At 42.7% G+C, this 27,603-nt stretch overlaps 1 protein-coding gene across 1 annotated transcript in view; it reads right to left on the reverse strand.

The window, feature by feature from the left end:
* Nucleotides 1–9,745: 9,745 nt before the first annotated feature.
* Nucleotides 9,746–27,603, reverse strand: part of TXLNB (taxilin beta) — a 30,054-nt gene continuing 12,196 nt past the window's right edge. Inside the window, exons 4-9 of the mRNA XM_009911558.2 lie at nt 25,369–25,563; nt 22,557–22,676; nt 18,495–18,569; nt 12,867–12,959; nt 11,623–11,718; nt 9,746–10,595 (exon numbers count right to left, since the gene is read on the reverse strand). Of these exons, the coding sequence (XP_009909860.2) occupies nt 9,801–10,595; nt 11,623–11,718; nt 12,867–12,959; nt 18,495–18,569; nt 22,557–22,676; nt 25,369–25,563 (1,374 nt within the window). The 3' untranslated portion in view covers nt 9,746–9,800. The remainder of the gene's footprint in view (nt 10,596–11,622; nt 11,719–12,866; nt 12,960–18,494; nt 18,570–22,556; nt 22,677–25,368; nt 25,564–27,603) is intronic.

Below are 27,603 nucleotides of genomic sequence, written 5' to 3' on the forward strand. Positions count from 1 at the left end.
TTTAGACAATGCCCTTCATAGCATACTTTGACTTTGATCAGCCCTAAAGTGATCAGGCAGTCGGACTAGATGATAGTTGTGGGTTGCCTCCAACTGAAATACTGTAGTTGATCCAGTCCTATCCTATCCTATCCTATCCTATCCTATCCTATCCTATCCTATCCTATCCTATCCTATCCTATCCCATCCCATCCTATCCTATCCTATCCTATCGCTTCTCAGCAGTAGGCTGGTGTGATGAGACAAAATGTCTTTACATGACTGACTTAAGCTTCTTAATCTCTAAGGATTAGGAAAGACTTTTGTCTGCTTTGTTTTCTCTGGCTGAATGTTACACAGATGGCTGTGCTTTAACCAAGTTCTTGTGGTGCTGCATTTTTCTTCTTAATCCTTGTAACATTCTGCCTGGCATGTCAGAACAGTGCATGTAGGAAGTTCATACACCCATGTAAATATTCTTGTTAACAATTACTACTCTGCTGAGCACTTGGAAAGGTTTACCAAAGCCTCAAGAGAAGAACTTGATCAAGCATAGTAACCTGAGCTTATGGGAGGAAGGGCTCAAGCAGCTGATGCTGCATCACACATCCCATTGGAGGTAGAGCTGCACGGGGGTAGGGATTTTGCATTCCCAGCAGACCTGAATGAACTCACCTGCTTTCCAGTGGTTGCTCCTCTACTCAGCTGGCACAGCTGCCCACATAGTCATCCACTGAACAAAGTCAGGTCAAACTGATCTGGTTTCCTTGAGCATTTTCTTAACTAACTCCAAAGCTGCCTGATGCATTTTCACCAGGCTGGATTAGGAAATGCTCACACAAGCTGGTGCACTGGCAAAATAGTTGAGGTATTGAACTGTAGTGGAGTTGATGATGAGGTACTGGGAAGGCCAGGGATGAATGGGGAGTGGTGGGTCACTAATTAATCTCACTTGGATAGCAGCAGTTTGAGCACACAGAGAACTTACTTCTGTAAGTTAAATGTGTGTGGATTCTCTTGTCATGAAACGAGGGTGTCCTATGTCATCTTTAGTCTGATGAATAGAAGACTGAGAGGGGATCTAATAAATGTATGCACATATATGAGGGCTGGGTGTCATCCTTGTTCCCTGTGATGGGACAAGGGACAATGGATGTAAACTACAGCACAGGAAGTTCCATCTCAGCATGAGGAAGATCTTCTTTACTGTAAGGGTCACAGAGCTCTGGAACCAGCTCCCCAGAAAGGCTGCGAGTCTCCTTCTCCGGAGACTTTCAAGACCTGTCTGGATGTGTTGCTGTGCGACCTGGTCCTGCTCTGGCAGGGGGTGTTGGACTTAAAGATCTCCAGAGGTCCCTTCCAACCCCTAACATCCTGTAATCCTGTGAATATCAACCCCCACAAAAAGGCTGCCTCTGGTAAAAATGCCACAGGCCATACTCTTTTTTTCCCCCTTTTTTTCTTTCTTTCTTTCTTTGAAACAAATGCCTCAATTTCATTATGCTATATTCAGCCTCCAGTGTAAGAGTAAGATGATTCTTTAGTGTTTTGGGATGCTGTTGTCTATAAACCTTGATTTAATAACATTTTGTAGTACAATAAGAAAGAAAGAAACTCTGTACATTCATATTGCTGAGGGAATGGCCAATTAGGATCTACCAGAATGACTGGGAGCAGAGAAGTGATCCTTGAAGTTTGATCAATCACCATCATCAATGCTGCTGGCACATGACCTGTTCTCATGTGTGAGAACTCAAGGTGTCCAGATGGAAACACCTGCTAAAACAGTCAATGGAAAGGCTACCATTAAGTCTGGGAACAGCATTATGCTCCAGAGTTAACAGCCAAACGTGTGGATTCCTTTGTGAGCAAAGGATGGGTGAAGTTCAGCTGGCAGTTATTGTGACCAGAATTCAGGCCATAGTTTCATGAGATTCTGTCACAAAAACCCCCAACTGGACCACCGCGATGATCTGAATTAAAAGTAGCTCTTCTTGGTGGTAGTGAGGTATTTTTAACTTGAATAATTTAAGTGACCCAGTTCAAGTGCAGCCACACAGCAGCATGCTGGTGAGGGCAGTGTGGACAGCATGTGGGTGGAAACGATGCCTTGGACAGGGGAATGGTGGAAGAGGCTGTGACTCCTGTTACTGCTAGAGCCAGCATTTTGTTTTTAATTCTGTGGAAATTGGTGGAAACGTCTAGGAAGAGATAAATGACTAACATGATGACTAGCACAACTTGTCTCCCTCCTTGGGACTTGCTTAAGTTTTTTCCTGTGTACAATTGCTGTGACACTGGAGGTGTTCAGCTTGCAACTTTGCTTTTCAGCTGGCAGTTTGTAGTCTGAAGCTGTCTGCTGTTAGGCATAGGGCACCAGGACCATCTAGACCTAGAAAACAGAAATTCCAGAACACCCATGAATCTCAGAAAATACTGATTTAAAAAAAGATATTGCTTTTGATGTTGTCATTTTTGGTTTTATTAATACCCTCCGAAGGGATGGATTGAAATGGAGACTGAGCATCACAGTGCTCATCTTCAATGTTGTTGACACTTTGCAAATCATAGAACAATAAAGTTAGGAGGGACTTTGAAAAGTTCCCTCTCAGGGCGAAGTCTGGCATGATTTGTGTGCTTGAGTTGCACACACCATTTCTGCCAACCCTGTCATCATTTTGATAAGGTGTCTAGCCCTCAGTCCACATCATGCCTCACTGATCTGGCACATGGTGATGAGACATCAGAGATCTCTCCAGTCTCTTAGCGCCTAGACCACAACCCTTTCTTTAAGGGGTTCATGGTGTCATATAGTTCACTTTATCCCTCAGGGTTGCAAAGGCAGATGCTGGCACAACCTGCTATTCAAGGTAACTTTTTGGGCCTAGAAAACTGCCAGTTTAGCAAACTGGAAGTGATGTGAAATAAGCAATCTGCCAGAGGAGTTCTTCATGATCTCAGTGTTACTGATGTGTGGGGCACACATACTCAAAAGCCCTCAGATCCTCTCAGCTTCCACACTGAGTGAAGCACTAGCACACCAGCCCTGTAGTAAGCCAGTTTTGGGAGACACACCAGCAAATTGTTTTTGTTTTTTCTTTGGCAACGTTGATTTTCTGCTGACTTAAATCCCAAACCAGCCCAGAGCTGGGTCAGGAGTGTGTGACCCCCTCCAAATAGGAGAGGAGGCTATGATACCCGGCAGAAGCAGGGGAAGGAGGACTCCTTTGGTGGTAACTAGTCTTTAAGAGACAGCAAATACTGTGCTGCTACCAACAGTCATCCATCTAGTCCTGTATTCTGCCTCCAGCTGTGGCAATTAAGCAGTTAAGTGAGAAGGATTTTGGTATGCTTGAGCTGACCTTGTTTGAGCTGCCTAAAGGTTGAGCTGCTTGAAGCTGCTCTGAACTTGCTGCTGCCAGAAGGACTATTCCCACTCTACCCATCAGCACTTCGATGTGCTTGAAAATAATCCTTTTTTTCCTTAGTTGTATTACTTTTCTGTTAGTCTAGTGAGTTAGATCAGCTCATCAGAGAGCCTGACCATGTGCTGGTGAGAGGAGCAGACTCTCCCTCATCGGGGAGACAGAGAGCTGTTGAAGCAGCTCAAACAGTATTGTCAGCCCTGACCCAGATCTCGTGTGAAATGAAACCTGAATGTAATCATATTTTGTTCTATTTTTAACAAGGACTATCCAGCAAGCTCCAGCAAGCAGAATAAGTTTAGACCAGTCATTGCGGGGAGAAGCGTGAGAAAGAGCAAAGAGCTTCAGGAAGTGGGTGAAGTGGTTGAAGAAAAGGTGCTCTGTCTTTCAGGATGTGAGCTGGAGCACTGCAGCACTTGGTGTTTGGATGAGCTGCAAAGTGGAGGCTGTGGCTGCTTGTAGTCAATAAAGATTGTTTTCTTGGCACTTTTCCTAAAAGTAGCTTCATTGAATAAGATGTGTTGGCCAAATTCTAAATGAGCAAATCCATTATGCCTCTCTCTGGGGCCCTGAAGTATTGGCTTCACTTGGTAGGAACAGAGAACTTGCTAATGGCCTCGTAATTCACCCTCTTGAATAGGATTCTCATCGGACATCAACATTTGGAGCTTAGGTGGCTCCAAAGGAGCTACTCTGATTTACACCTGCAGAGCTGGACCTTTGTCTTCTGCTAATGGCAGCACCAGAATTATCAGGGTGAAGTACAAAGAAGTAAGAAATCAGGGAATAGTAAAGGTTTCTATTAACAGACAGTCAGTGGTTGGATTCTGCTCTGAAGGTTTATCTCTAGTGAAAGCCTCTGCCCTAATTCTGTATTTCTGCAGTGTATTGCTAGTGTGTTACAATCCAGAGCTACGTGGCCCTCAGCCCAATAAGTCATAAGTTGTTAACACTTACAATTTGTAGAGCATTTTTGGATCCTCTGAAGGCCCTCTTGGTGGTGTATTTTTATAATTAGTGTAGAAACTTATTCATGCAAAGAAAAGGGCTTCCTGAACAACAACAACAAAAAATCTACTAATATAGAATTTATTTGCTTGATCAGTGAACATGAGAGATTTTCCTCATCTCCTCTTTGGCTCATGGCTCATGGCCACAAGGTGCAACATCTTAGTCCAACTTTAGAATCCTTTATTTGTTTGTTGGTTTTTTTTTTGTCTTGAGTGTAGAGTGTTTTGCTAAAGCTGCTTTTCTCATAGCCTGGATTGTGAGTATTTCATCTGCCTCAAAGCTGAATAATGCAAACTTTGTCAGAGACAGACTTGCACTTCATCTTCTCCCTTCTTGTCTCTTAAGAAAGTAACTTCAAATAAGAGATGAATGACATGATAATGATAACAACAATAAAACCAGGATCCAAATACAGAGAAATGTAAAACTTTCCCTGGTCTTCCAGGCAGGGTCATACACAGTTGTGACAGGAAGGGAGGATGATGTGGTTGGTCCCTCCTTATGGGGCATCCTTATGTGACATAGAACACATACCTCATCAACGTGAATGTAAGGATGAACAGCAGGGAAAACACATGTCTCACTGCCACTTGCTGCCTCCAAATGATGACAGAAATGTGGTAGGTTTCTCTGTCTTGAGCATGAATGTACCAGAGGGAAATGCAGCAGAACTGACATCCAAACTGCAATCCCAAAGGCTTTTCACAAGGACATGCTACCATGCAGAGGCAGTTTTGCAGAGGAGGCCAGTAGTTTATTTTGAAGAAGAGTGAAAGAAAATAGATTAACACACAGATATCTGTGATGGTAGTTTAAACTGTCGGTTTAGAATACATAGAATACACATAGAATAAACCAGGTTGGAAGAGACCTTCAAGATCATCGCATCCAACCCATCAACCAATCCAGCACCACCTAAACAACTAACCCATGGCACCAAGCACCCCATCAAGTCTTCTCCTGAACACCTCCAATGATGGCGACTCCACCACCTCCCCAGGCAGCCCATTCCAATGGGCAATCACTCTTTCTGTATAGAACTTTTTCCTAACACCTAGCCTGAACCTCCCCTGGCACAGCCTGAGACTGTGTCCTCTTGTCCTGGTACTGGCTGCCTGGTACTGTTTGATGCAATGGATGACAAGTAAGTGCATGGTTATGTTTTATAGATTTTACACTTCTACAGAGGGTACTCCAGCCTCTCACAGCTCTAGAGGCCATGAGATTACACATAAATCACCCCCATAGTTTTACTCTAAAAGCTCTGTCCAGCCTGGGATCAGCTGGAATTTTTCCTACAACTTTTTTTCTTGTCTCTTGCAAACACGTGAGGTCAAATCCTGAAACTAAAAGCCCAGAGGGTCACTCTCCTGTGTGCTTTCAGAGTTGTTTGTATGCACTGAAGGACGAAACTGCTGGGATAAAATGCAGCTGGTAGATGATATGGAAGAAGAGAAGCAACAAGTATGTGGGTGGAAACTCACGCAGTAAGAGGAATTGCAAGTATGTGAGTGCAGTTTTAGATGCAAGAATTAAAAGGGCAAAAAATGAGGAAGGCGGAATAGAGTGGGAGTGATTTTCCCAGAAGATTGTGTAATTATTCATGAGGGATGATGCTGTAAGAATCTATCATGACTATGTAGGAAGTTTTCATCTGTAGGGTTCTTGTCTTCCTGATTGCTGAAGTTGGAAGACATGAGAAAATTATATAATTAAAGATGGAACTGTAGTGATTATGCAAAATGGAACCATGTTGAAATTGCAAGGCCATGTTGATCATTATTATTATGTAACTGAATATTTGAATCATAGAATCATAGAGTGGTCCAGGTTGGAAGGGACCTCCGAAGGTCATCTAGTCCAGCTCCCCCTGCAGTCAGCAGGGGCATTTTCCACTAGACCAGGATGGCCACAGCCCTGTTGAGCCCCACTTCAAATACCTCCAGGGAAGGGGCCTCAACCACCTCCCTGGGCAACCTGTTCCAGTGTTCCACCACCCTCTGTAAAGAACCTGTTCCTAACATCCAATCTAAATCTGCGCTTCTCTAGTTTGAAGCCATTGCCCCTTGTCCTATCACTGCAGGCCTTTGTAAACAGTGTCTCTCCATCCTTCTTGTGGGCCCCCTTCAGGTACTGGAAAGCTGCTATCAGGTCTCCCTGGAGCCTCCTCTTCTCCAGGCTGAACAACCGTAGCTCCCTTAGCCTGTCCTCATAGCAGAGGTGCTCCAACCCCCTCTGGACCTGCTCCATCAGGTCCATGTCCTTCCTATATTGAGGGCTCCAGACCTGGACACAGTACTCCAAGTGAGTATGAGAATGACAGAATGTATAAGGAAACTTCAACAATTAAAAGAAAAAGAAGTTGGTTTTATGCAGATGACTACTGAAATGACAACAGAATCAAACAAGACCAAGAAAAGATAAAACCCATTAACAACTATATAAACTGCATTAAAAGTCACCCTAACAACAAACAAAACTTGTAATGGAAACTGCATTTCTACAAGCTAAAGTCAATAGAAACTAAAAAAAAGTAAATCATGTGAGTATAACTTTTTATCTTAGGATATGAATTTGTTATAAGTTAACTTTTCCCATGCACATAACTATCTTGGTTTTCAGAGATGGCCATTTGTTTAGGGCTTTGAATCTGAACATTTTTTAGGATTCATCTTGCCTAGTTTAGACACCTAATAACAGGCAATTTAACTTTAAACTAGTTGTCCTAGATTGGATCTAGACTTGGCAAAGAGAAATGGCATCTTCAGAGGAAAAGTAATTTCTTCTATCTTGAATGAAAGTCTTATCATGAGATGATCATGGTCCTCAAAATCACAGAATCATAGAATGGTCTGGGTTGGGAGGGACTTCCAGAATTCATTGAGTCCAACCTCCCTGCCAAAGAAGGATCATCTAGGGCAGGCTGCACAGGAACACATCCAGGCAGGTCTTGAAAGTCTCCAGAGGAGTGAAAATATGCCTGTCTTCTTCACTACTTATAAAAGGAACTTAAGGTAACTAAGGCTTGAATGATCTATTTGTGGGTGATCTAAACACATGAAATAAATCCTGTAAGAATTGGCATCTAACAGAAGGCATCCACATTTGAAAACTGTAGCCATAATAGCTACTTGTAAGGCTTTACCAAAGCAAACTTGCAAATTATACTCTGTATACTCCAACAGTTAGCTCTTGAAGCGCCTAGCCCAGGCTGTGCAGACATAGACATACTTAACCAGGGCGTAGACCATGTTGGCAGCGAGCAAAGATTCAGACTCCACTTTTGAAGGACTCTGTGACCACAGTCTCCCACAATCTCACAAAGAAAGCATCTTTTCTCTTGGTTCACCTGTATTTCAACTCCAGCTTGAATGAGTTGCTTTGTCTTCAGGGGCTTCTTGGGATTTGTCTATACACATGGGTTGGTTTGATTGCAGTATTTCCCTTTCCAGCCTTTGGACATCTTGTTTAATTGCCCTTTTCAAATTCTTAAGTTATCCAGCTCGAACTTCTAAAGGCCTAGACTGAATTCAGTAGAGGGAGATGAGAAACAAGAAATGTTCCAAAAGGCTTCTTACTCTCCTTGCTTGAGACCATTCATCTGCCTGGGTAGGTACTCTATCATTCTTCCCTCTTTGTCTTTGTTCTTGGCACCAGAATCAACCAGTTTGTGGCAAGGTGGATACATTATTAAACAATGGTGTGTTGGCAGGGAAATGGAAAGAGCCAGTCAGGCAATGAGGCTGAGGAAGGGTCTGGAGAACAGGGCTGGGGAGGAGCAGCTGAGGTTTGTTCATCCTGGTGAAAAGGAGGATGAGGGGAGACTTCTTCACTCTCTACAGCAATCTGAAAGGAGGTTGCAGTGAGGTGGGGTTGGTCTCTTCTCTCTAGTATCAGGTTGGAGAATTGGAGGAAATAGCCTGAAATTGAACCAGGCAGGGTTTAGTTTGGACATCAGGAGCAATTTCTTCCCCAAAAGCATTGTCAAGCCCTGGAGCAGGCTGCCTCAGGCATAGGTGGAGTCTCCATCAGTGAATGGGTTTAAAGCTGTGTAGATGTGCTGCTGAGGGCCCTGGGTTAGTGGTGACCTGGCAGTACTGGGTTAATGGTTGGACTTGATGATCTTGAAGGTCTTTCCCAACCAAAATGACTCCACAATTGAAGTTGAAATAGAAGGAATAAGAATGCAGCCAGTTCCTGAAGATATCTGTGAGAGGAATTCCTGCTTTCCTAGTACCTATTTCCTTCTGGGCTATTTACTTGTGCTCCACTCCTATGAACAGTGACAGGCCAATGCACTCTGTCTGCTTCTGGGAGCATCAGCACGTACCACAAGCTGGGGTAAAGAGGTTTGTGTGGCTGTGACTGGGAGAGATGGCACTATCTGGAAGCATGGCTTATGGGGGGATTTTCTGCAAAACATTTTGGTATCTTCTACTGCTCCAATTTGTTTTCTGCTCTTGGCCTAGAAGCTGGGACCTGCAACCAACTTCTGAACTTCTGAACTCATTTGTGAGCTGTAAACAGCCTGGAGCCCCTTTGCTTGGCTCATGGCTCCAAATAGGAGGACAAAATAGCAGGTTTTTGTTGGATGCAGAAAGAGTTATGACTCCTATGTTTAGGGCTTGCTATCAGTTTGGAAATTGCTGTTGTTTTCAGCAATTTTATGAGGAATTTAGAAAAGATTTTCTCCTCTCCACTGTAGTTCTGTTGGAAACTAAACCTCTTTTAGAACAGAAAAGACAAATTCAGGGTAAGGCTAAGAGTTTGTGGGTGTTCAGGCCACACTGCTGAGTGGTAGTTTACTCCTACAAAAATTCACCTTTTGTTCTTGCACCTCTCCTTCAGAGATGTTTGACCACATTGATGGTCTCACTATTTTACTTTGTGCCTACAGATTCCTTTCACCTCCTTTATTAAAACCACCATGTGTCCAAGGAGACCATCTTGTGTGCAGCATCACAACAACTAGATGCAATTATGAATCTCTAAATGTATGTACGTGAATTCTGATGAATTTTTTTAAAGCCTTGGAACTTCAACCCTTGAACATTATTTTGCTGAATGAGATGACTCATTATGCTTGGGGGGGAGGGGGAATAATCCTGTAATTTTGTTTTATTTTTCTGTCATTAAGAAAACACCACGCTTCAAGCAGGTGAAGGACAGCAAAATTTGCAAGTCCATTATGAGTGGACAGTGGTAGCAAAGGGAAGTGCATCACAATTGCCTAGAGATGTGTGAGTGTGTATTAGCACCCACTTTTTGTTTCTTTAAAAAAAAAAAAACAAACCACCACAACAACCAAAACCCCAAAAGGTATCTATTTAGAGGAAAAAGTACAGCTGTGGCTTGTAGAAGACAATCCTGGGCACACCAGTGTCTTCAATCCACTGCTTCCATATCTGTGTCCCCTCTTTGCTCTGTGGATTGACCTTGTACAGACTGCTCTGCTGGGTCATCCACATGTTCTGCAGCTTTTGGTGGGTTTTTCGTGGGTACTGGCATATTCCCAAGGAAAGTGGACATGTTTTGTGTGGGTGCTGGCACGTTTTCAGGAGTTGCTGGCATGGTTTCAATAGGTTTTGGCATTGGTATGCTCTTGGGAGGTATTGGCACACTTTCTATGGGTGTTGGCACCCTTTCTGGGAGCTCAAGCATGCTTTGGGTGGGCTTTGGCACATTCTCAGTGGGTGTTGTCATATTTTCAGTGGGGACTGGCATGCTCTCAGTGGGTCCTGGCACATGTTCAGTGAGTGTTGGTGTGATTGTGCTGGGCTGCTCACAGTGATTCCCGGCCTCTGACTGTGGGGTCAGAGGAGAAGGGAGCTCTGACTCCAGGGCAGCATTATATGTCTGAGCATCACAGGTCTCTGGATTACTTCTGTTGCTTGGGAGGAACTCCTCTGCCTTGTGGGACACTCTGAAAGCTTCAGCCAGCTCCTTCAGCATGGTCTCATCATTAGTGCGCAGCTCAATGCTTTCCTGCTCTGAAGAGGAAGGGCTTGCATCAGCATCGTCTTCTTCTAAGATGCCATTTCCATTCACCTCCTCAGGGAACTGTGCTTGCTTTATCTTTTGGTACAATTCATTCCTCTCTTCCTGCAAAGCCCGGCAAAGGTTCTCAAGCCTCTGGATTTTCAGCACAAAGCACTCATATTCCTTGGTCCTCATGGCTTTCTGTGGTAAAAGATAATAGATAAAGGTTCAGACTGAGTTTTGGTACATGCAGTATTCATTAATAGAACTGTCAATTAGGAAACAATTTGAGATCTAGGCAGCCCTTACAGACCTCTACCAGGTAGCTGGCTTTAACCAACTTCTCTAAAATAACTATGGTCTTCTGTACTGAAGCTCCAAGAGGAAATTCACCTCTGTTACTGCAGCATGTTAGCATTATCCAGACAGATTCAGACCAATGTCACTCAAAAATATTTGCAGGAATACCTGCTGATGATTTGTAGAGATGGAAAAACATAGTGAATGCCCATGTAGATAGCCATGGACTTCTGGTGGGCAGAACATTTTCTTGCTTCTACACCTAGTGATACAGAAACCTGTAGAAATAGCAATAGCACAGAGCTACAAAGCTAACCAAAAAGACCTGTTCAAAGTTCAGTGTAAGTCTGGGGTGAAACTTCAGGCAGCCTCTTACCTTATTTGAACGCATTCCAACACGCTTATCATTTTCCTCTGCAATGCCCCTGTGACTGTGTTTAAAACTACGGTGAGCCACAGTACTTGCTTTTGGCTCTTAAGAGTTTGCCTACACAGGAAGTTAACAAAAGATGTGAATTTAAAGTTCATTAGCTAGAGCACATTAATTCCCTGGGTGAATGCTCTAATGCAGAAAGAAAGTAGTGTGGAGTGAACTAATGCCAATTTGCTTCTATGTGACAGCATTAGCAATCACACATTTTTAGAGCACTTAAAATTCAGTTACATAATTCAATTTCTTGTGGCCAATGTCTCTGCACAATCTCTGCACAATCTAAAAGCCCCAGCACTTGAGATATTCTTTATTTTCTCCCCCCCACCCTTTTTCCCCCCCTCTTTTTATTTTTATTAAGGCATGCAACTATCAAGGTAGCTTAGAAAAAAAGAACAAATCTTTCATTGAATTCTGGTGGATTTGGGTCTTCTCGCCTCCTGGTTGAAGCTTTATGTAGAGAAATAGGTGCATCCTGAGAAGAAAAACACTGCTCACCTCTTCAATCATATCCAGTAACGCTCTGTTACAGTTCTCAAATCTGGATTTCCATGTAGCAGTATCCTTCTCCAATTTCTTCATTTTCTTTGTCATCTGTATAAGCAGGAGGAAAAGCTGAATCACAACAGGAATTCCATACTGCAGATGAAATTAGGGCAGCCCTATTATTCAGGTCTTTGTGCTCGTAACTCTGCTGCCAGTAGCTGTAGTGGTTGTGCTAAGTAATAACTTAATGTTATGGGATGGATTTAATTTTAAGTAGCTGCCATGTAGGTTTCAGCCTTCAGTCTCTAGTCCTAAAGTAAAACCAGTTGATTATGTGGTTGAAAGCATAGCTAGCTCCCAGAGCACAAATGATCACAAAACCAAAAGGCAAAAAAGGGGCAGCATTATTCTGTTTGACTCTTTAACAGACCAGTGTTAGATTGCTGGGAAGTTAAAGAAGGGCTTGCATCTTCTGAGCCAGCAATGGCAAGGAAGTTCCCTCTGGATTAGCCACCTCTGTACTACCTCCAAACCACACCACTAGCCCAATTAACAGCATCTTTCCCTTTGGTTTTTGAATCAGGGTTTTGGGCCTGGGTGGCAGAGCAGAACATTATTTATTAGGAAAGTAGGTACAATATCTGAATGCATTTGGTTTGGATTCCCATTCAGTACCCCAGCTGCAAGGAAACAATCACTTGGGCTGGGTAGGTGGTGGTGGGTTTCCTCTCTGCCTACTCACTCCCGTGGAAAGACCATGTAGCCTGAGTCAACCTTTCTTTCAGTATTAGTATTACTAAGGTTGGAAGAGACCTCGAAGATCATCGAGTCCAACCTATCACCACAGACCTAGACCTCATGACTAGAGTAGGGAGGACTGTGTCATTTTCAGTCACCCAGGAGGCTGTGGGCACTGCTAGAGACATGGACTGGAAAATGCAGCTCTGGACTACCCCTTCGGTGTCTCTGAGGGGCCTGCATGCAACCACTGCATTGGTTTTAGGTAAATTGATTATTCTTCCAGCCAGTTTTGGTTTTAGCTTAAAGGCAAAACAAAATGTTCAGCTTGCAGTGCTAAAGTCTATGCTGGTGTCAGCCATGGCTGAGTATGTCCCAGATCTGATTTGGATGTTGATGAGATTGTTCTCCAAAATGTACAGAAATGGTCCCATCCCAATAAAATGCTTGCAGTGAGACACATCAAAATATAAAAGGAAAGTCTCAGATACAGAGTTCAGGTATGAGCTGCTACTCACTTTCTCCATCTCCTGTTTGAAAGTGGCAAACACTTCATTGCTTTTGGTTAAAGTTTTCTGAAATTCTTCAAACCTTTCTGAGTAGAGAGTGATCTGCATTAAGACAAAAAAAAAAACCCCACAGTGATTCCAGATTCTCCAGGCTAGCGAACTTTTACTTTGGTAGAAGATAATAAGTATTGTGTGTGGACATGGAAATTAGCTCCTGTTTGAAGACTAGGAAGCGCAAACATCAGGGAACTGAAATTCTGCATCTTTTTAAGGCTGCAAAATGTTATGATTCCTCTCTTGCAGAAAGGCAAATTAAAAAACAAAATATAGAAAGACCCAGGCCAGTGATTTTAAAAAGACCTGTGAATTATGGATCCCCTATCCGCCTGAATGTTGCAGTTATGGTGTCTCTACGCAAGGTGTCCGTGAGTAAAAGGATTCCCTAGAAGTAGAGACTTCTGAAAACATTTACCTTGGTAACTGTGTGGAGACTTCAAGAGGACAGCATTGAAGTCTGTAAGATTTCCAGTCTCTGCCTTTCCTTACAAGCCCTGTATACTTTTCTGTGTACAGCTGTGGCTGACTTCTACAGGAAAGAACATCTAGGATGACCTACAGAGTGGAAAATGATAATGTGATCCCTGGACCATCTCCATGGGCAGGGAATAACCTGAGCTGGTCTGACTACTGATGGGCTAGACAGTCAGATTAACTCAAAGAGGTAAGAGCTTGTGTAGTGCAAAGCTCTGCTGGAGCAATAAGCCCTGCTTTACCATGTAGACATCACTAAACTCTAACTTTAACCTGGCAGGCTTTAGGAGAGTCACTCAGTACAGCCTACCCACCCATCTTTTTACATTCATTGATGATTAACCAACAAGAAGTGTTTGGAGCTGGATGCTATCCTGACTATGCTTCTTCTGATGTCCAAGCAAGCTGGGAAGGGGCTGCGTCATGCTGCAGCCACAGTTTCCCCTGTTCCATTTTTCCAGTCCTCAAGCACTGGCTTAGGCTGTGGCCAGGAGTTGCACCAGACAGCACTTGATGTGCTTCACTGGACTCCACTGTTGAAGAGGAGTGTTGCTGCTCCCTTCCTATATAACCTGGCATATGGGGTAGCCCCACCTTTCACTTCAAATCACTGTGATTCTGCACTGGATTTCTTCAAGCTGCATCCCGGCACCATGGCTTGAACAAGCTGAAAGGGCATTGTCAGTTTTGTTTTGTAGCCTGTTTGGGACTGCAGATATGGACAAGGCCAGCAAAGCAAGATAAAATAATCCCCTGCCAGCCTCTTCTGCCAGTTTCACTTCACTTCATGAAGCAAAGCGACAGAAAGATCTGATGCAACGTGCCAGCATTTAAGACTATTAGGGCTCCACGTTTTGCTATCAATTTACACCTGGTACCCATGTGAAAGTTCAGCTGTATTTTGTCAGTAAATCATATTTGTCTATCTAAAATCTATGGACGTTTTGGGGAAAAAAAAAAAGTTCTAAATATCTGGGCTTAGTTTTTCTGTAAGATTTGAATGTTTCTGCTTTTTCTGGTTTTCTTTCATGTGTTTGGTTTTGGTTTTGGTTTGTTGTTGTTTTCCTTTTGTTTGTTTGTTGAATTTTTTTGTTTGTTTGTTTTAATAGATCCAGCACTTTCAAAGCTCCAGAATCATGCAGGATGCTGTAGAGATAAAGCACAATTATCTGCCCATTGGAGAAGGCGGCCAGCCCCAACTCATCCACTTCCTTCTGGTGCCAAAGCACCCCTAGCAGTGTTTGGATGATTGAACATTTTATATGTCCAGACTGACAGCACTTGTTAGAAAAAGAGTGATTGGTGTAACATGCAATGGCTGAGGCAGGGTGGGTGCAGAGCAATGGGAGGTTAAAGCGTAGCTTACAGTATCCAGGCATCTGGCTGGAGGTGAGCTGCCCTCTCCACACCAGTGCAGAAATGACTAAATGATTAGCTGGGAGCTGCCCTGATACAGCTCTTCAGTTACTGATGAAAAGAAGATTTAGCAGATGTTGATAATAATGGGATGGGTTTAGTTCTGATTTTGAAATCAGATATCACTTTGTTGTGTTTCATGTTCGTTCTGGCTAGTTGTTATGATGCCCCTCGTCATGGCCATAACTGGCAGTGTAGTGTGGATGTGCCCAAGCTAAGTTTAACCTAGGTAGTTAGGGTCTAAGTAGCTGTAAATATGGCACTGGCTGCAGCCCTTCCATGCCAAGCTGGGTGAAGGCATGGGAGGTTAATCCATGCAGAGCTCTGTGGCGCCAATATCGGAGCTACAGATACAAGTCTAGAGCACAAGCCTTATGAGGAGCAGCAGAAGGAATTGAGGTTGGTAACCCTGGAGCAAAGGAGGCTCAAGGGAGAACTCACTGCTCTCTACCTGAAAGGAGGTTGTAGTGAGGTGACTGTCAGTTTCTTATCCCAAGTAACGGGACAAGAGGAAATGGCCTCAAATTACATGAGGAAGTTTATATTGGACTTTATATAAGACTTTTTCACTGAAAGGGTTGTCAGTGGACCTGGCTGCCCAGGGAAGTGGTTGAGTCACTATCCCTGGAGATATTTAGAAGACGTGTGGGTGCTGAGGGACATGATCTAGTGGCAACTTGGCAGTGCTGGGTTAATGTCTGGACTTGGCAATTTTAAAGGTCTTTTCCAACCAGAACAATTCTAAGATTCTGTGAAGCTTGTATGTATGTATTTATATGAGGCTGTAGCCAGACCTGTGACTTCTGCAGAAACAGAAGCTCAGAAGTTTTTTAGCAGCTTGAGTGCCACAGTGCAAATGGGACACTGATAACAAGTTAAATGTTTGGAATAGACACTGTGGCCTGAGCATCTCAAAGCCAGGTGAAGAAGCAGGGGTGGGAACCAACAAACCAAGGCTCCTAGCCCACAGCTGTTGTCTTAAAAAAATTCACCTTGATTCTCTGTCTTTACTTGTCCCTTCCAACTTTTACTTATTGTTTAATTAGATTAAAAACTATTCAGGTTTGAATGCAGTGAGCTCTGAATTCTATACAGTATCATAGAATCAAGAATAGCTTCTGCAGGTTAAATTTGAATAATTAATGTTTTCGTAGTGCCTGGGAACAGGTTCTGAAAGCTGTCTCTCACTAGGAGGATGCACTTATGCTCCTCAGGAACACAAGGACCCCCTCACTGCTGCCCACTGAAGACAAAGCAGGGAGAATGAAGCTGCCAGGAAAGAACTTGTAAGTGCAAGGCTTTGGGAAGTTCAGGGCATCTCGTCATTACCATGACATAACAGTGCTACAGTGCGGACAACTCTTCAGACCTTATGTTCTTAGTTGTCACAGCCCAGTGGCTGCACTACACTGGTTACCAAAAATTAAAGGTCCTGGCTGACTTTTATCTCCTCTCTTTGTTTCAAAGCACAAAGCTAAAATCTCTGCCTAAGCCACGTGCTTGGGGAGCATCACCTAATTTTTCCTATATTCCGTCAGCTGGTGCCAAGTCCCTGTCACCATTTGGAGGGCTGAGTTTTGATCTCTCAGGCACACTGTGCTGCCCAGAGACATGCTGGCATGAAGCTGATGTCCCCTGCCTCCTTCCATCTTAAGGAAGCAGTGGTTGTTAGTCACTTCCTCACTATTAGCAGGTAGTAAGGGCTATATTGCAGCTTTGTCTTATCTCATTGACCAGTATCTTCTCATCATTACTATACAGCTGTTCCTCTCTTACTATCTATTTGTTGTTTTGTACTGTTTGCATCAAGGAATGTTATACTCTCTTTCTGTTCTGTGCTTGCACAACGCCTTCCACAATGGTCCATGAAGGAGGACCTTCAGTGCTACCATACTGGAAATGATTATCATGTTGATAATAATGTTCTTGCTCCCAGTAATTCCAAATGCAGACTGCTGTGCAAGTGACAGAGCTCTCACACTTGAGCAGAACACCTAACTGCACGTTTCATTTCAGGAGGTGAATCACTTAGGTTTTTTCCCATGCAAGTCTGCAAGGGGCATGCATATTGTCAATGCCTTTGCAGACTTGTTTGGCTGGATCCTTCTAAAAATAGTTTCATAGTTTCAAATGTGTGCTTAATGTATTCTAGCTTGTATCAATACCTTCATTCTCATTAAACTGGCTACAGAGCTCTGGCAGCATACAAAACTCTTTCTAGTTAAACATAAAAGTTTAATTAAAACCACTCTGAGAAAATTGGGAGCAGGCTTGCAGTTGGGAGAGAGTCAGCTGGAGGCCTTTGAGGTTTGATTGTAGAATCTGTCAAAGTGGTGACAACAGCAGTTTATGTGATAACCTTCAGTGTGTTACCAGTTTATCTTAGCCTTTGAAAAACGTGTAAAGGACCAACGCCCCTCTTAACATGTTTCCAGGTTATCAGTTTAATGCTAACCTTTCTTGGCTGCTCAAGAAGTAGGAATTAGACAACCTGCAAGAGCAGAGCTGGAGCAATTTAACCAGTATGATTAATTGTGAGCAAGGGGGCTTCCTGACAGGTGAGGAGATGGGCAGCTGCAGAGGGGCTTAAGGACTGACACCACTACCCTACCCCACCCTCCCCAAAGCTCTGCTGAGGGGAATCTTTCTCACAGACAGATCAAAGATAAATCTACATGACTGATTGTATAAGTCTGGGAAAATCTACTGATGTAGTCTTTTTTTGATGTGAAAGTCCAGCATGTTATTCATATTCAAGGTCAATTATAGCATTGCTCTAGAAGTGTAGAATATACTGCTTCCTTCTTGGGTTTAGTGCCTTTCACTCCAGCCTTACTCTTAGGGTAATTTTAGCAGGTATCTTTATTTTACTGAATGATTCATTGAAATCCTTTGTATAAGTCCTTATCAGGCAGAATTCCTGCTAAAATGAATGCAAAAGCTGCCTTCACCCCCTACACCAGAAAAGCACATAAGCACATCATCTCCATTTAGGAAGACACACTTAATGATACATAGGTACCTTGCTGGATTAGGAAGCTGCCTGAATGTAGTTAAAGTGAACAACCAGGCAAGGCACACACACTGTTGTGTGAGTAAGTGCTGCAAATACTCATAGCACCATAAAATGGTATGGGTGGAAGGGTCCTTTAAAGATCATTTAGTGCCTCACCTTAGGCAAGGACAACTTTCACCGGATCAGGTCACTCAAAGCTCTGTCCGTCCTGACCTTGAATACCTGCAGGGATAGGGCATCCACAACTTCCCTGGACAACCTGTTCCTGTGTCTCAGCACCTCATAGTAAATAGTATCTTTCTTATACCTAATATAAATCTACCCTCTTTTAGTTTAAAACCATTACCCCTTCTCTTATCACTACAGGCCCTGGTAAAAAGTCTCTCTCCATCTTTATTATAAGCCTCCTTTAAATATTGAAAGGCTGCAGTAAGATCTCCCCAGAGCCTCCTCTTTTCCAGACTAAACCCTTGTGCCACAGTATGATTTGTAGTATGGACATTACCTTATGGCTGGCTTGAAAATAACCTGTTTTCATTGCAACAGTCTATGAGATGTAAGATGGGGTTGGAAGGAATACATAGAAAGTAGTTTGGATACTTTACCTGGAACATGCTGCACGGTTAAAAACTGGGAAACAAAGGCACACCATGCAATCACCTCTCCTACGTCACCTGTGCCTGTAGGACAGTCTCTTGCTCCTTTAACATTTTGGCCTGGAGCTTCCATTCAGCAGCTTGGTTCAGGAGCTGTGTTTTGGGCAACAGAGAGAAAATTGTTAGGTCCCTAGCTTATCAGTTGGAAATCCTTGTCCTCCAGCTAACTATGCTTAAGCCAGTGCTACCTAGATAAGGAGTGATGTGGCTTTCAGATGAATGTAGTTAGAGGAATTAGGCAAGACAGAGTGTTTAGTGCTACCCTGAGACATGGGACAGAGCATTTGGTTTCCAAGGACACATTTGAATAGGAGTTCAACACCTACTTGGAATAAAGCCTGCAGTACAGTGGGCTCTAAAGGGTGTCGTATTTAACCGTGTCTTCACCAGACTTCTAGACAGTAGATACTTTCTAGCACATTCATTTCAGCACAACTCTGGCTGCATTCCTGCTCTCCATAGAATCATAGAATTGTTAGGGTTGGAGGAGACCTCAAGGATCCTCTAGTCCCAACCCCACCTCCATGGGCAGGGACACCTCACACTACATCAGATTGCCCAGAGACACATCCAGCCTGGCCTTAAAAACCTCTGGGGATGAGGCTTCCACCACCTCCCAGGGCAACCTGCTCCAGTGTCTCACCACCCTCATGGTGAAGGAGTCTAGCAATTGTTGAATCTGAAAGTGGGGAACTGAAGCATTAAAGAGATGTGCCTATTGCCTCCCACACATTTATAAAGCATTTTACTGATTAAGCCACATGCTAATGATACCTTGAGAAATAAGATTTAAACAAGTTAGTTTACCACAAGACTTTCTTCTGTCTAAAATGGTGCAGCTGGGCTCTGAAATACACTAAAAATAGAAGTACCATGTAAGTCAGTAGATGCTACTCTCACATTAGAAGTGAAAAGTGAGTAGAACCATGTGCAAAAAATGTGTTTGATCCCTATTAAAAACTTTCACTCCAATAATTTTGTTGGAAATAACAGATGTAAACCACATGAATGCCACCTGCCAAAAGATCTGAGGATGTACCTTGCAAATGCTGACTTATCAACATAAAGAATTCTCTCCCTGTGTTTAGATATCTGTGGCACAAAGACTATCTGAATTAGGCTTCTTGCTTATTATACATAAATACACACTAGCTCTAGAGAAATATTTCTTCCATCATTCTGGCCTTTTGATTGTGACCTTCTGTTTACTACTTTGTAGATAGGAATGTTTTGTAGCTCAGGTACGAATTGCACGAAGAAATACCACACTTCTATCTGCCTCTTAATATTTCTTTTGAGAATTTAATTTGGTTCAATAAGTCAAAGTCTTGAATTTAGATCTTGTTGACTAAAATTTCAACTAGCACAGCAAGTAAAAAGATATGCTATGAGTAAGCCTAACCTAAATGCATTTCATGAATGAAGCCTCACTTCATTCATTTCTTTTCTTGGGAAGGGGTATGTTTTACATACACAAAAACAATTACTTATTTTTCCAGTCTGAATGAAATCTGGATTTTTAATATCTACTTGTTTGTATCTGGGATTCTTATTTTTTCCTAAGGAATTATAGGGTGTCTGCTTTGAATGATTTAATGCAAAGCGTTTTGAAAAACGTCAGAGCTAACTAGTCTCTAGGCCAGTCATTACTTCTGAGAACTGGACTTTTATCTTGTATTGCTTAAATCTCAGCTAGGGTTACCTTCATACTCAGTGTGTTTGGGATAATGTAAATGTCCCACCTCTTGTGCCATACTTCTCCACAGCTCAAGAGATGCACAGAGAAGACAAATGTTGATTCCTTTGCCTATTAATGATGTTAATGTTCCTTCTTCTCTCCTATTCACCCACATAGCTTCTGCAGCTAGTAAAAATCCAAGGGTTAATAAACTCTTCTGTAATGGAAGCAAGCCACAGAGAGGCTTGCTTAAATTGGCATGAACTCATATGCTGCCTGAGGTCATCTGCAAACACTGAGCTGGGAGAAATGAATCAGGAGAACTGACACATTTATTAATAGGCTATGAAGTGGTAACAAGGAGGCTGAAATATAAAGAAATGAATAAATATTGCATGTAGTGTTTACAAAGCATCACTTCACTGAAGTGTGGTGATGTTATGCTGTATTATTAGAGCTGTGATAGCTGCTGGAGGTCCAGACAGTCACATCATGCTCAGGACTGAAAACAAAACAGTCCACAAACATGCATTCCCATTTAATGACATGGATCTAGGGACTGGCTTAATAAAAATTAAGCTTCCCTTTTTTGCTACCAGAAACTGCAAATTCCAATTATGTAGAAAACTGATCAATACCTTCCAGTCATACACTTGAAAGCCACAAAGGGTTTAAATTGCAATTAACTGCACATCAAAGTTTGTACTGCAAGTGCTAAAAACGTCTGATATAGGCAGGAAATCCAAGTAACACTGACCAGCTATGCAAAGAGAGTAAAATTGCATCTTTAAGTAAAGTTGACTCTTTGGAAAGCCACACAGTATGCACCATTGCTCCCTATATAGAGAATCAGAATTCTCAGTTGCACATGTTAAGGGAATTGTGGAAGCAATGAGGTGACCTGACTACTGAGATGTGATGTACAGAGACTGCAGGAGGGGACATCTCTCTTTGTCTGAGGTAAAGAAGTTTCGTGTGGCAGTAAAGATTTCTACATGGAAGAGCTGCATAGGAAGGCATCAAAGTGAGCCTTCAAGGAGTAATCAAATAGAAGAAGAAGAAGAAATTTTTAAAAATTCATTTAAAGACATTTTCAAAATCCTGCAGTGAAAGTCATGCACACGGATGTAAACAAATGGTATGGAGAGAGCTCATATATAGTTCTGAAAGCCTTTCCCTCAAATGACAGGATGCTGAAATGCAGGAAGGCTCTGACTTGGCTCATTATTGAGCTGGAGAAAGATACAGCTAAAGAAGAGGATTCCATCAAACTCACCTTGATTTCATACATACATATATACACATTACTCCCACAGACACTAGCACAATAGCTAGGTGGGTAGGACTAAGCACTCGATAATGTGACTGATGTGGGAGACAAGTGTAGGCTAGCTCTCTGGGTGTGATGGATCATGACATGCTAATCATGTCTCCTTTCATGAATTTTGGCCAGTCACCCTAAGTCTACCTTGCTCTGAGGTAGTGCTACCCATAAATCACCAGCCTACCTCAAAGGCAAGGTTTTTGGCATTAGTTTGGACAGTGTGAAGGATATTCTTTGCACATGCTGCATGTCAGTATACACCCATTACTTAAGGCTTTGTAGCTCATTTTCGAACCTGTTATTTCATAGGTACTAAGCCATGCTTAAAGCAAAGCCAGAAAGAAAATCTCCCTCTCCAAAAGATAGGTGGTGATGACTTTCACTGCTTTAAAAGAAATACAAATAACAAAACTGTGCATATGAGTTCTGGATAAAATGCACAAACAAGGTTTAGCTAGAAACAAGGCCAGTCACAGGTAACAGGCAGCCCCAAAATTCATGTTCTGTGAGGCACAGCAAGACAGGTCATTGATATAAAATTGTGTATATCACTTTCCTCCACAGAGCCAATGTCCTCTCTTTAATGTTTGGGTTTTAACCCTAGCATCTGAAGTCTGGTACTTGGTAGCAAAACTCCCAGTGCCTGCAATAAAATGAGCCCAAATTTGCTTTGTCATTATAAGCGTTACCTGTGGTTTCAATATGCCAAGAATCAACTGCTATGCATGAAATTTTGAGGTCTAGCTTTACACAGGCCCTACAATGAAAGGGAGAGCTCAGCTGGACTAAAAATTGTCATGCAGTGACATGCAGATATATATCAGAGAAGCTCCAGCTCCTCTTCCCCCTCAGTCTTTGGCTGGGTTTAAAGCTGAGCAGAAGCGGCTGTCCCAGATGCAAGATTAATGCAGAGGCAGGATAAATGCAATTAAGGGCGACTTTTGGTAAGAAGTGTTTGTTGTGTTTCCCTTGTGCTCTGCCTATACACAGGGCTCAGAGCCCTACATATTAGTGAAATAACATACAGAGCTCATTTTGGCCTAGCGTTAGACAAAAGACAGATCAGAAGGATATGTACGTATTCCTTTTCTTTCTGATGTCGCTCCTCAGCTTCCTTCATCAGCTCCCGAGACTGCTCCAACTTGGCATCCACCAGCTTCTGTTGAAGTTCTCTGTGCTTGAATATTTTATCAAGGTGCTGTAAGGAAAATAAAAAATCTGCTGAATGTGCAGGATAATTATGTACACAGACCTTCATGCTCATGCATGTACAGCTACCTACAGGAGCCCTCGTTAAGACAAAAACATTGCAAAACAGAAAGGCTCTCAGCCTATTGCAATTACTAAAAAAATTACAGCACTGATAAGAGCAAACTGTGCCAGAGTTTTCAGTGGAAGGGAAACCTGTTTACATTATCTATTTTGATCTGTTGTAGAAAAAAAATAATCAAAAAGCCTTAGCATCTTTGCCAGTTTGATGATCTACACAGGGACATGGTCTTGTTGATGTGATGGGTTTAGGTCATAGGCTGGACTTGATGACCTCAGAGGTCTATTCCAGCCTCAATAATTCCATGACTATGTGAAGTCATCAATACAATCCAACAGAACTAAAGATCAAATAATTTCTCATTGTGGTGGGTTGAAAATTCCCCCCAACATAAAATTGCCAGACCAGCTCAGTTGAAACCAAATGAAGCTGTATTAACAAGCATGACTACAATCTAGAAATATGGCATGCAATGAATATATACAAAAGATGCAACATTTACATATATGTACAACTTATAAACAGCACAAGAACCCCCCTGGACAAAACCAGGGGGTTACCAATAGCTTCCCCCTTCCTGCTGCCTTCCCCCCTGTACAAGGGACAAGAGAAGAAAGGAGAAAAGCAGAGAGTTGCTGTTAGTACTTAACCACAAGAAGAATGCATTCAAGGTCAGCAGCAGCTAAGCAAGAGCCAGCTAGTATCTGCCAGAGCAAAGGAAGCAAAAAGAGAGAGAGTTAACGTACACATATAACTTTATGTTAGATATATTTCCAATGGGATTATCTGACTTGCTGGACCGTGTCCAGAGAAGGGCAACAAAGTTGGTGAGGGGTTTGGAACACAAGCCCTATGAAGAGAGGCTGAGTGAGCTGGGGTTGATTAGCCTGGAGAAGAGGAGGCTCAGGGGTGACCTTATTGCTCTCTACAACTACCTGAAGGGAGGTTGTAGACAGGCGGGGGCTGGTCTCTTCTCCCAGGCAAGCAGCACCAGAGCAAGAGGACACAGTCTCAAGCTGCACCAGGGGAGGTTCAGACTGGATGTTAGGAAGGAATTCTACACAGAGAGAGTGATTGCCCATTGGAATAGACTGCCTGAGGAGGTGGTGGAGATACCATCACTGGAGGGGTTTAGGAGGAGACTTGATGGGGTGCCTGGTTGCATGGTTTAGTTGATTAGGTGGTGTTGGATGATAGGTTGGACATGATGATCTTGAAGGTCTCTTCCAACCTGGTCTGGTCTATTCTATTCTATTCTATTGTATTCTATTCTATTCTATTCTAACCTTATCATTATTTTCCCTTTTGCATCCAATGGTGATTTGTTTACATTCTATCACTTTCTGTTCAAGATCTGTGGAAAATTTTCTAGGTGCAGCCTAAAACTACCACACTCATCAATAGTGTATATGCAAGGGACTTGTGTTTTTCAAGCTACTAAGTGGCCAGTTGATCTAAGCCACTCTGTGAGTAAATGCATAAAGACACACTGCACCTGCAATACTTGAGAGCATGCATACAGCTTATGCTGTCCTCTCTGTAAATACAAGCCCTGCACATCTCTTGTGTTCTGGCTGCACATGCACAGCACGGGCTTGTGGGGCCTGGGCCTTGTACATGAGTGGGGATGTGGAGAAGATCAGATCAGACAAACCAGAGTCCTCCCCTGGCCTGTAAAACATCTGGATCCAGAGTGACCCCTGCTTTACATTTTCTTCTCATTGAAATCACAAGACAGGAATGAGCATTTCCTTCATTCATCATTAGACTTCATACATGATGCAACAGATTCGGAAATGTATGTATTGTGTCAGGCACTCTAGATTATAAGGACAGATTACTTATGTTTTATTCAGTATGATAATGTCTGGCTGCACTGAGGCTCACAGTAAATGCATTCAGAAACAATGAAAAGACTCACGGTATTTGTTAGCATTTGCCATAAAATCAAATTAAAAGGTAGTTTGGTATTTTATTGGAGGGGTCTTTTTGTATCAACATTTTCTGACCAACTGTAATGTTTGCAGAACGAATAATTTCCCATCTGTCTATTATCTAGAGCTTATGGTGAGCATTGTGCCTGCAAGGAAGAATCTGTTCTACAGGACAGGGCCTCCTTTATCTGTCTTTTTAATTTTCTGCTTCTGGGGAAGGGTCAAAACATTTACACTAGAGCCCTTCTCAGCAACCTGTGTCTGGAGGGAACAAAAGTGTATTTGGCATCACCAGCAGAGCAGGGTGTCCAAAATTATGAGACTTAGTTGGTGCTCAGTGGGGACTTGATAGAAATTAGGGAAGAGGTGCCGGGGGAGGACCCCATGGATTTGGGGGGAGCTGTAAAGGGCTGGGGTACAGCTTAGCAGACAGCTCGCACACCTTGCTGTTTGAGTGTGTTTGCCCCTCTTCCCATAGCAGCAAGGCTGTGTGGATGCCACAAGCAGGGTGCTGGCCCACAAGTCCTGTTCAGACAGCTAAGCATGATACGGGCTACCTTCACTTCCACCATGTGACACTGATAGGATAGCCAGCAGGGAGGGCAGGTTGGCAATGCTTTATGCTTCCCCCCAAGGACGATGGGTTTGCTGCCTGTCCCCATGGGCAGCCAGGGTGCTGCTCTCACCTCTTCTCGCAGTTCATACTGGTCAATGATGCTTTTCAGCTTCTCTGCCAGTTCTGTGTTCTCCTGGCAAAGCTTCATGTTCCTCTCACTTTGCTGCTCGATCTGAGCCTGGATTTCGCTCAGTGTGCCCTGGAAATGATTAGTTATTTCTTTCCTCTTCTCATCTTCCTCCCGTGCCCGCTGAATTGTTTCCTCCTGTTGTTAAATGGGAGAGAACGCAGGCATATAAGTAAGATGCATAACAAGAAGTTCCTGAAAGATACTGTTTCAGAGTAAGTAGCATGAGGCTTTCCTTTGAAGGATTATGCATGTTTGCATTCCTCTTTGGTTCTTGCTTTCATCTGCTTGAGCATTAGACATGATTCTAAATTTACAGAGCAAATTACACAGTGGCCTTGAAAAAAATTAGGGAATTTGCATTTATAAAGATGGATGTAGAGCAGAGTTTCAGATCAAAGCAAGCCTGGAAAAAGCAACATACATGCGTGTCTTGATTCATGATACTGCAGCACAGCTTTTGCTTTGGAAGAAGATATTTAGTGGAAGTAGTGAAAAGTAGTAGTAGTAGTAGTGAAAAGCTCTTTTATTAAATGACTTTTGATTGAATTTTAAAACTCAGCCTTTAAAATGTCTCCTTTTAACTAGGAAACCTCATATTGAACTTACGGGGTTTGGGATTCTCATTTTTAAGACAAACCTGTCACTCTCTACAAAATCCCACTTAATTCCTCAATTTTCCTTCCCTAACTTTTTAACTGACACCAACATTCAAGCTCATTTATTAGGTAGTGGACTCAAGGAAAGCTTGTGGGTTGTTTCTTACAAAATCAAAGCAAAGAATCTCAATTTTTCCTGGAGAAAGATTAATGGATTTAAGGCTTTTTTTTTCCCCCTTCCTTTTTTTTTAAACAATTATTGAAATTCTGCTTTGGATTTGTTTATATAAAAGACCATGCAGGAATAATCTGGAGTCATTGCTTTGGATCCAGAAATATGGACTATTTTTATTCCCTGCTTCTTTGCTTCCAGGGCAGTCTGCCATTCTGGGGCATGTAATTCTGACGTACACAGGCTAGGACCATGTCTGCTTTAGTTACAAACCACGCAAGAACTATGTTAAGAACCCACTCCATGGCATACAAATGTCATAGCCTAATAGCTGAAACCTTTTTCAGCTAGCATAGTAATTTACATAAAATTTTCTGATAACCCTGCATATGGATATTTTCTATTAATATACTTGAATAAAGCCTTAGCTGACTCTAATGAGGTATAATTTATATCAGAAATGTGACACAGAAGGTGTTGATACAGGTCCTACTCTTAAAGTAAGATGAATACCAAACGACCCAATTTCTACTTAGCATGCACAACATGAGCTTGATCTTGCACAACCACTGTTCAAGGTCTGTCCTTTTGCTCAGGGGGGAGTGACAGAGATGACAATGCCTTGACTGAGGAGAGGAAGATATTGGAAGCCATTAGTGCCAACAATACTGTAGTGCACAGAAATCACCATGCAGCACTGCTGTGCTCTGCAGTTTACACATGAACACGTGTGTGTACTCACAGAGTGAACCAAAGTACAAGCCCATAAGGACTCTTCAGGGGAAGCAAGAATTACAGTTGGAGCTGGGCAAATTACTTGGGAGGGATGCTGGTTCAATATTTGGGTTGGAAATTGGGCACATGAAAAATTTGCATCAAGATGAAAGAGAAGGTCTCTAATTATGTTGGGATTTTTTATTTGTTTGTTTTTGTTTTTAATTGGTCAGAATGATTTTTGAGATAGCCTGCAGCATTTTGCCTGTCCAGAAATTGAACCGTGTTCTGCTCGTAGTTAGTTTTCACAAATACAGAATTAACCAGGTTGGAAAAGACCTCTGAGATCATCAAGTCCAACCTATCACCCAACACCATCTAATCAACTAAACTATAGCACTAAGTGCCTCCCCCAGTCTCTAAACACTTCCAGTGATGGTGACTCCACCACCTCCCTGGGCAGCACATTCCAATGGCCAATCACTCATTCTGTGAAGAATTTCTTCCTAACATCCAGCCTAAACCTTCCCTGGTGCAGCTTGAGACTGTGTCCTCTTGTTCTGGTACAGGTTGCCTGGGAGAAGAGACCAACCCCCACCTGGCTACAGCCTCCTTTCAGGTAGTTGTAGACAGCAATAAAGCCTCCTCTGAGTCTCCTCTTCTCCAGGCTAAGCAACCCCAGCTCCCTCAGCT

This window comes from Dryobates pubescens, chromosome 6, assembly GCF_014839835.1.
Source record: "Dryobates pubescens isolate bDryPub1 chromosome 6, bDryPub1.pri, whole genome shotgun sequence".
Taxonomy (NCBI): Eukaryota; Metazoa; Chordata; class Aves; order Piciformes; family Picidae; genus Dryobates; species Dryobates pubescens.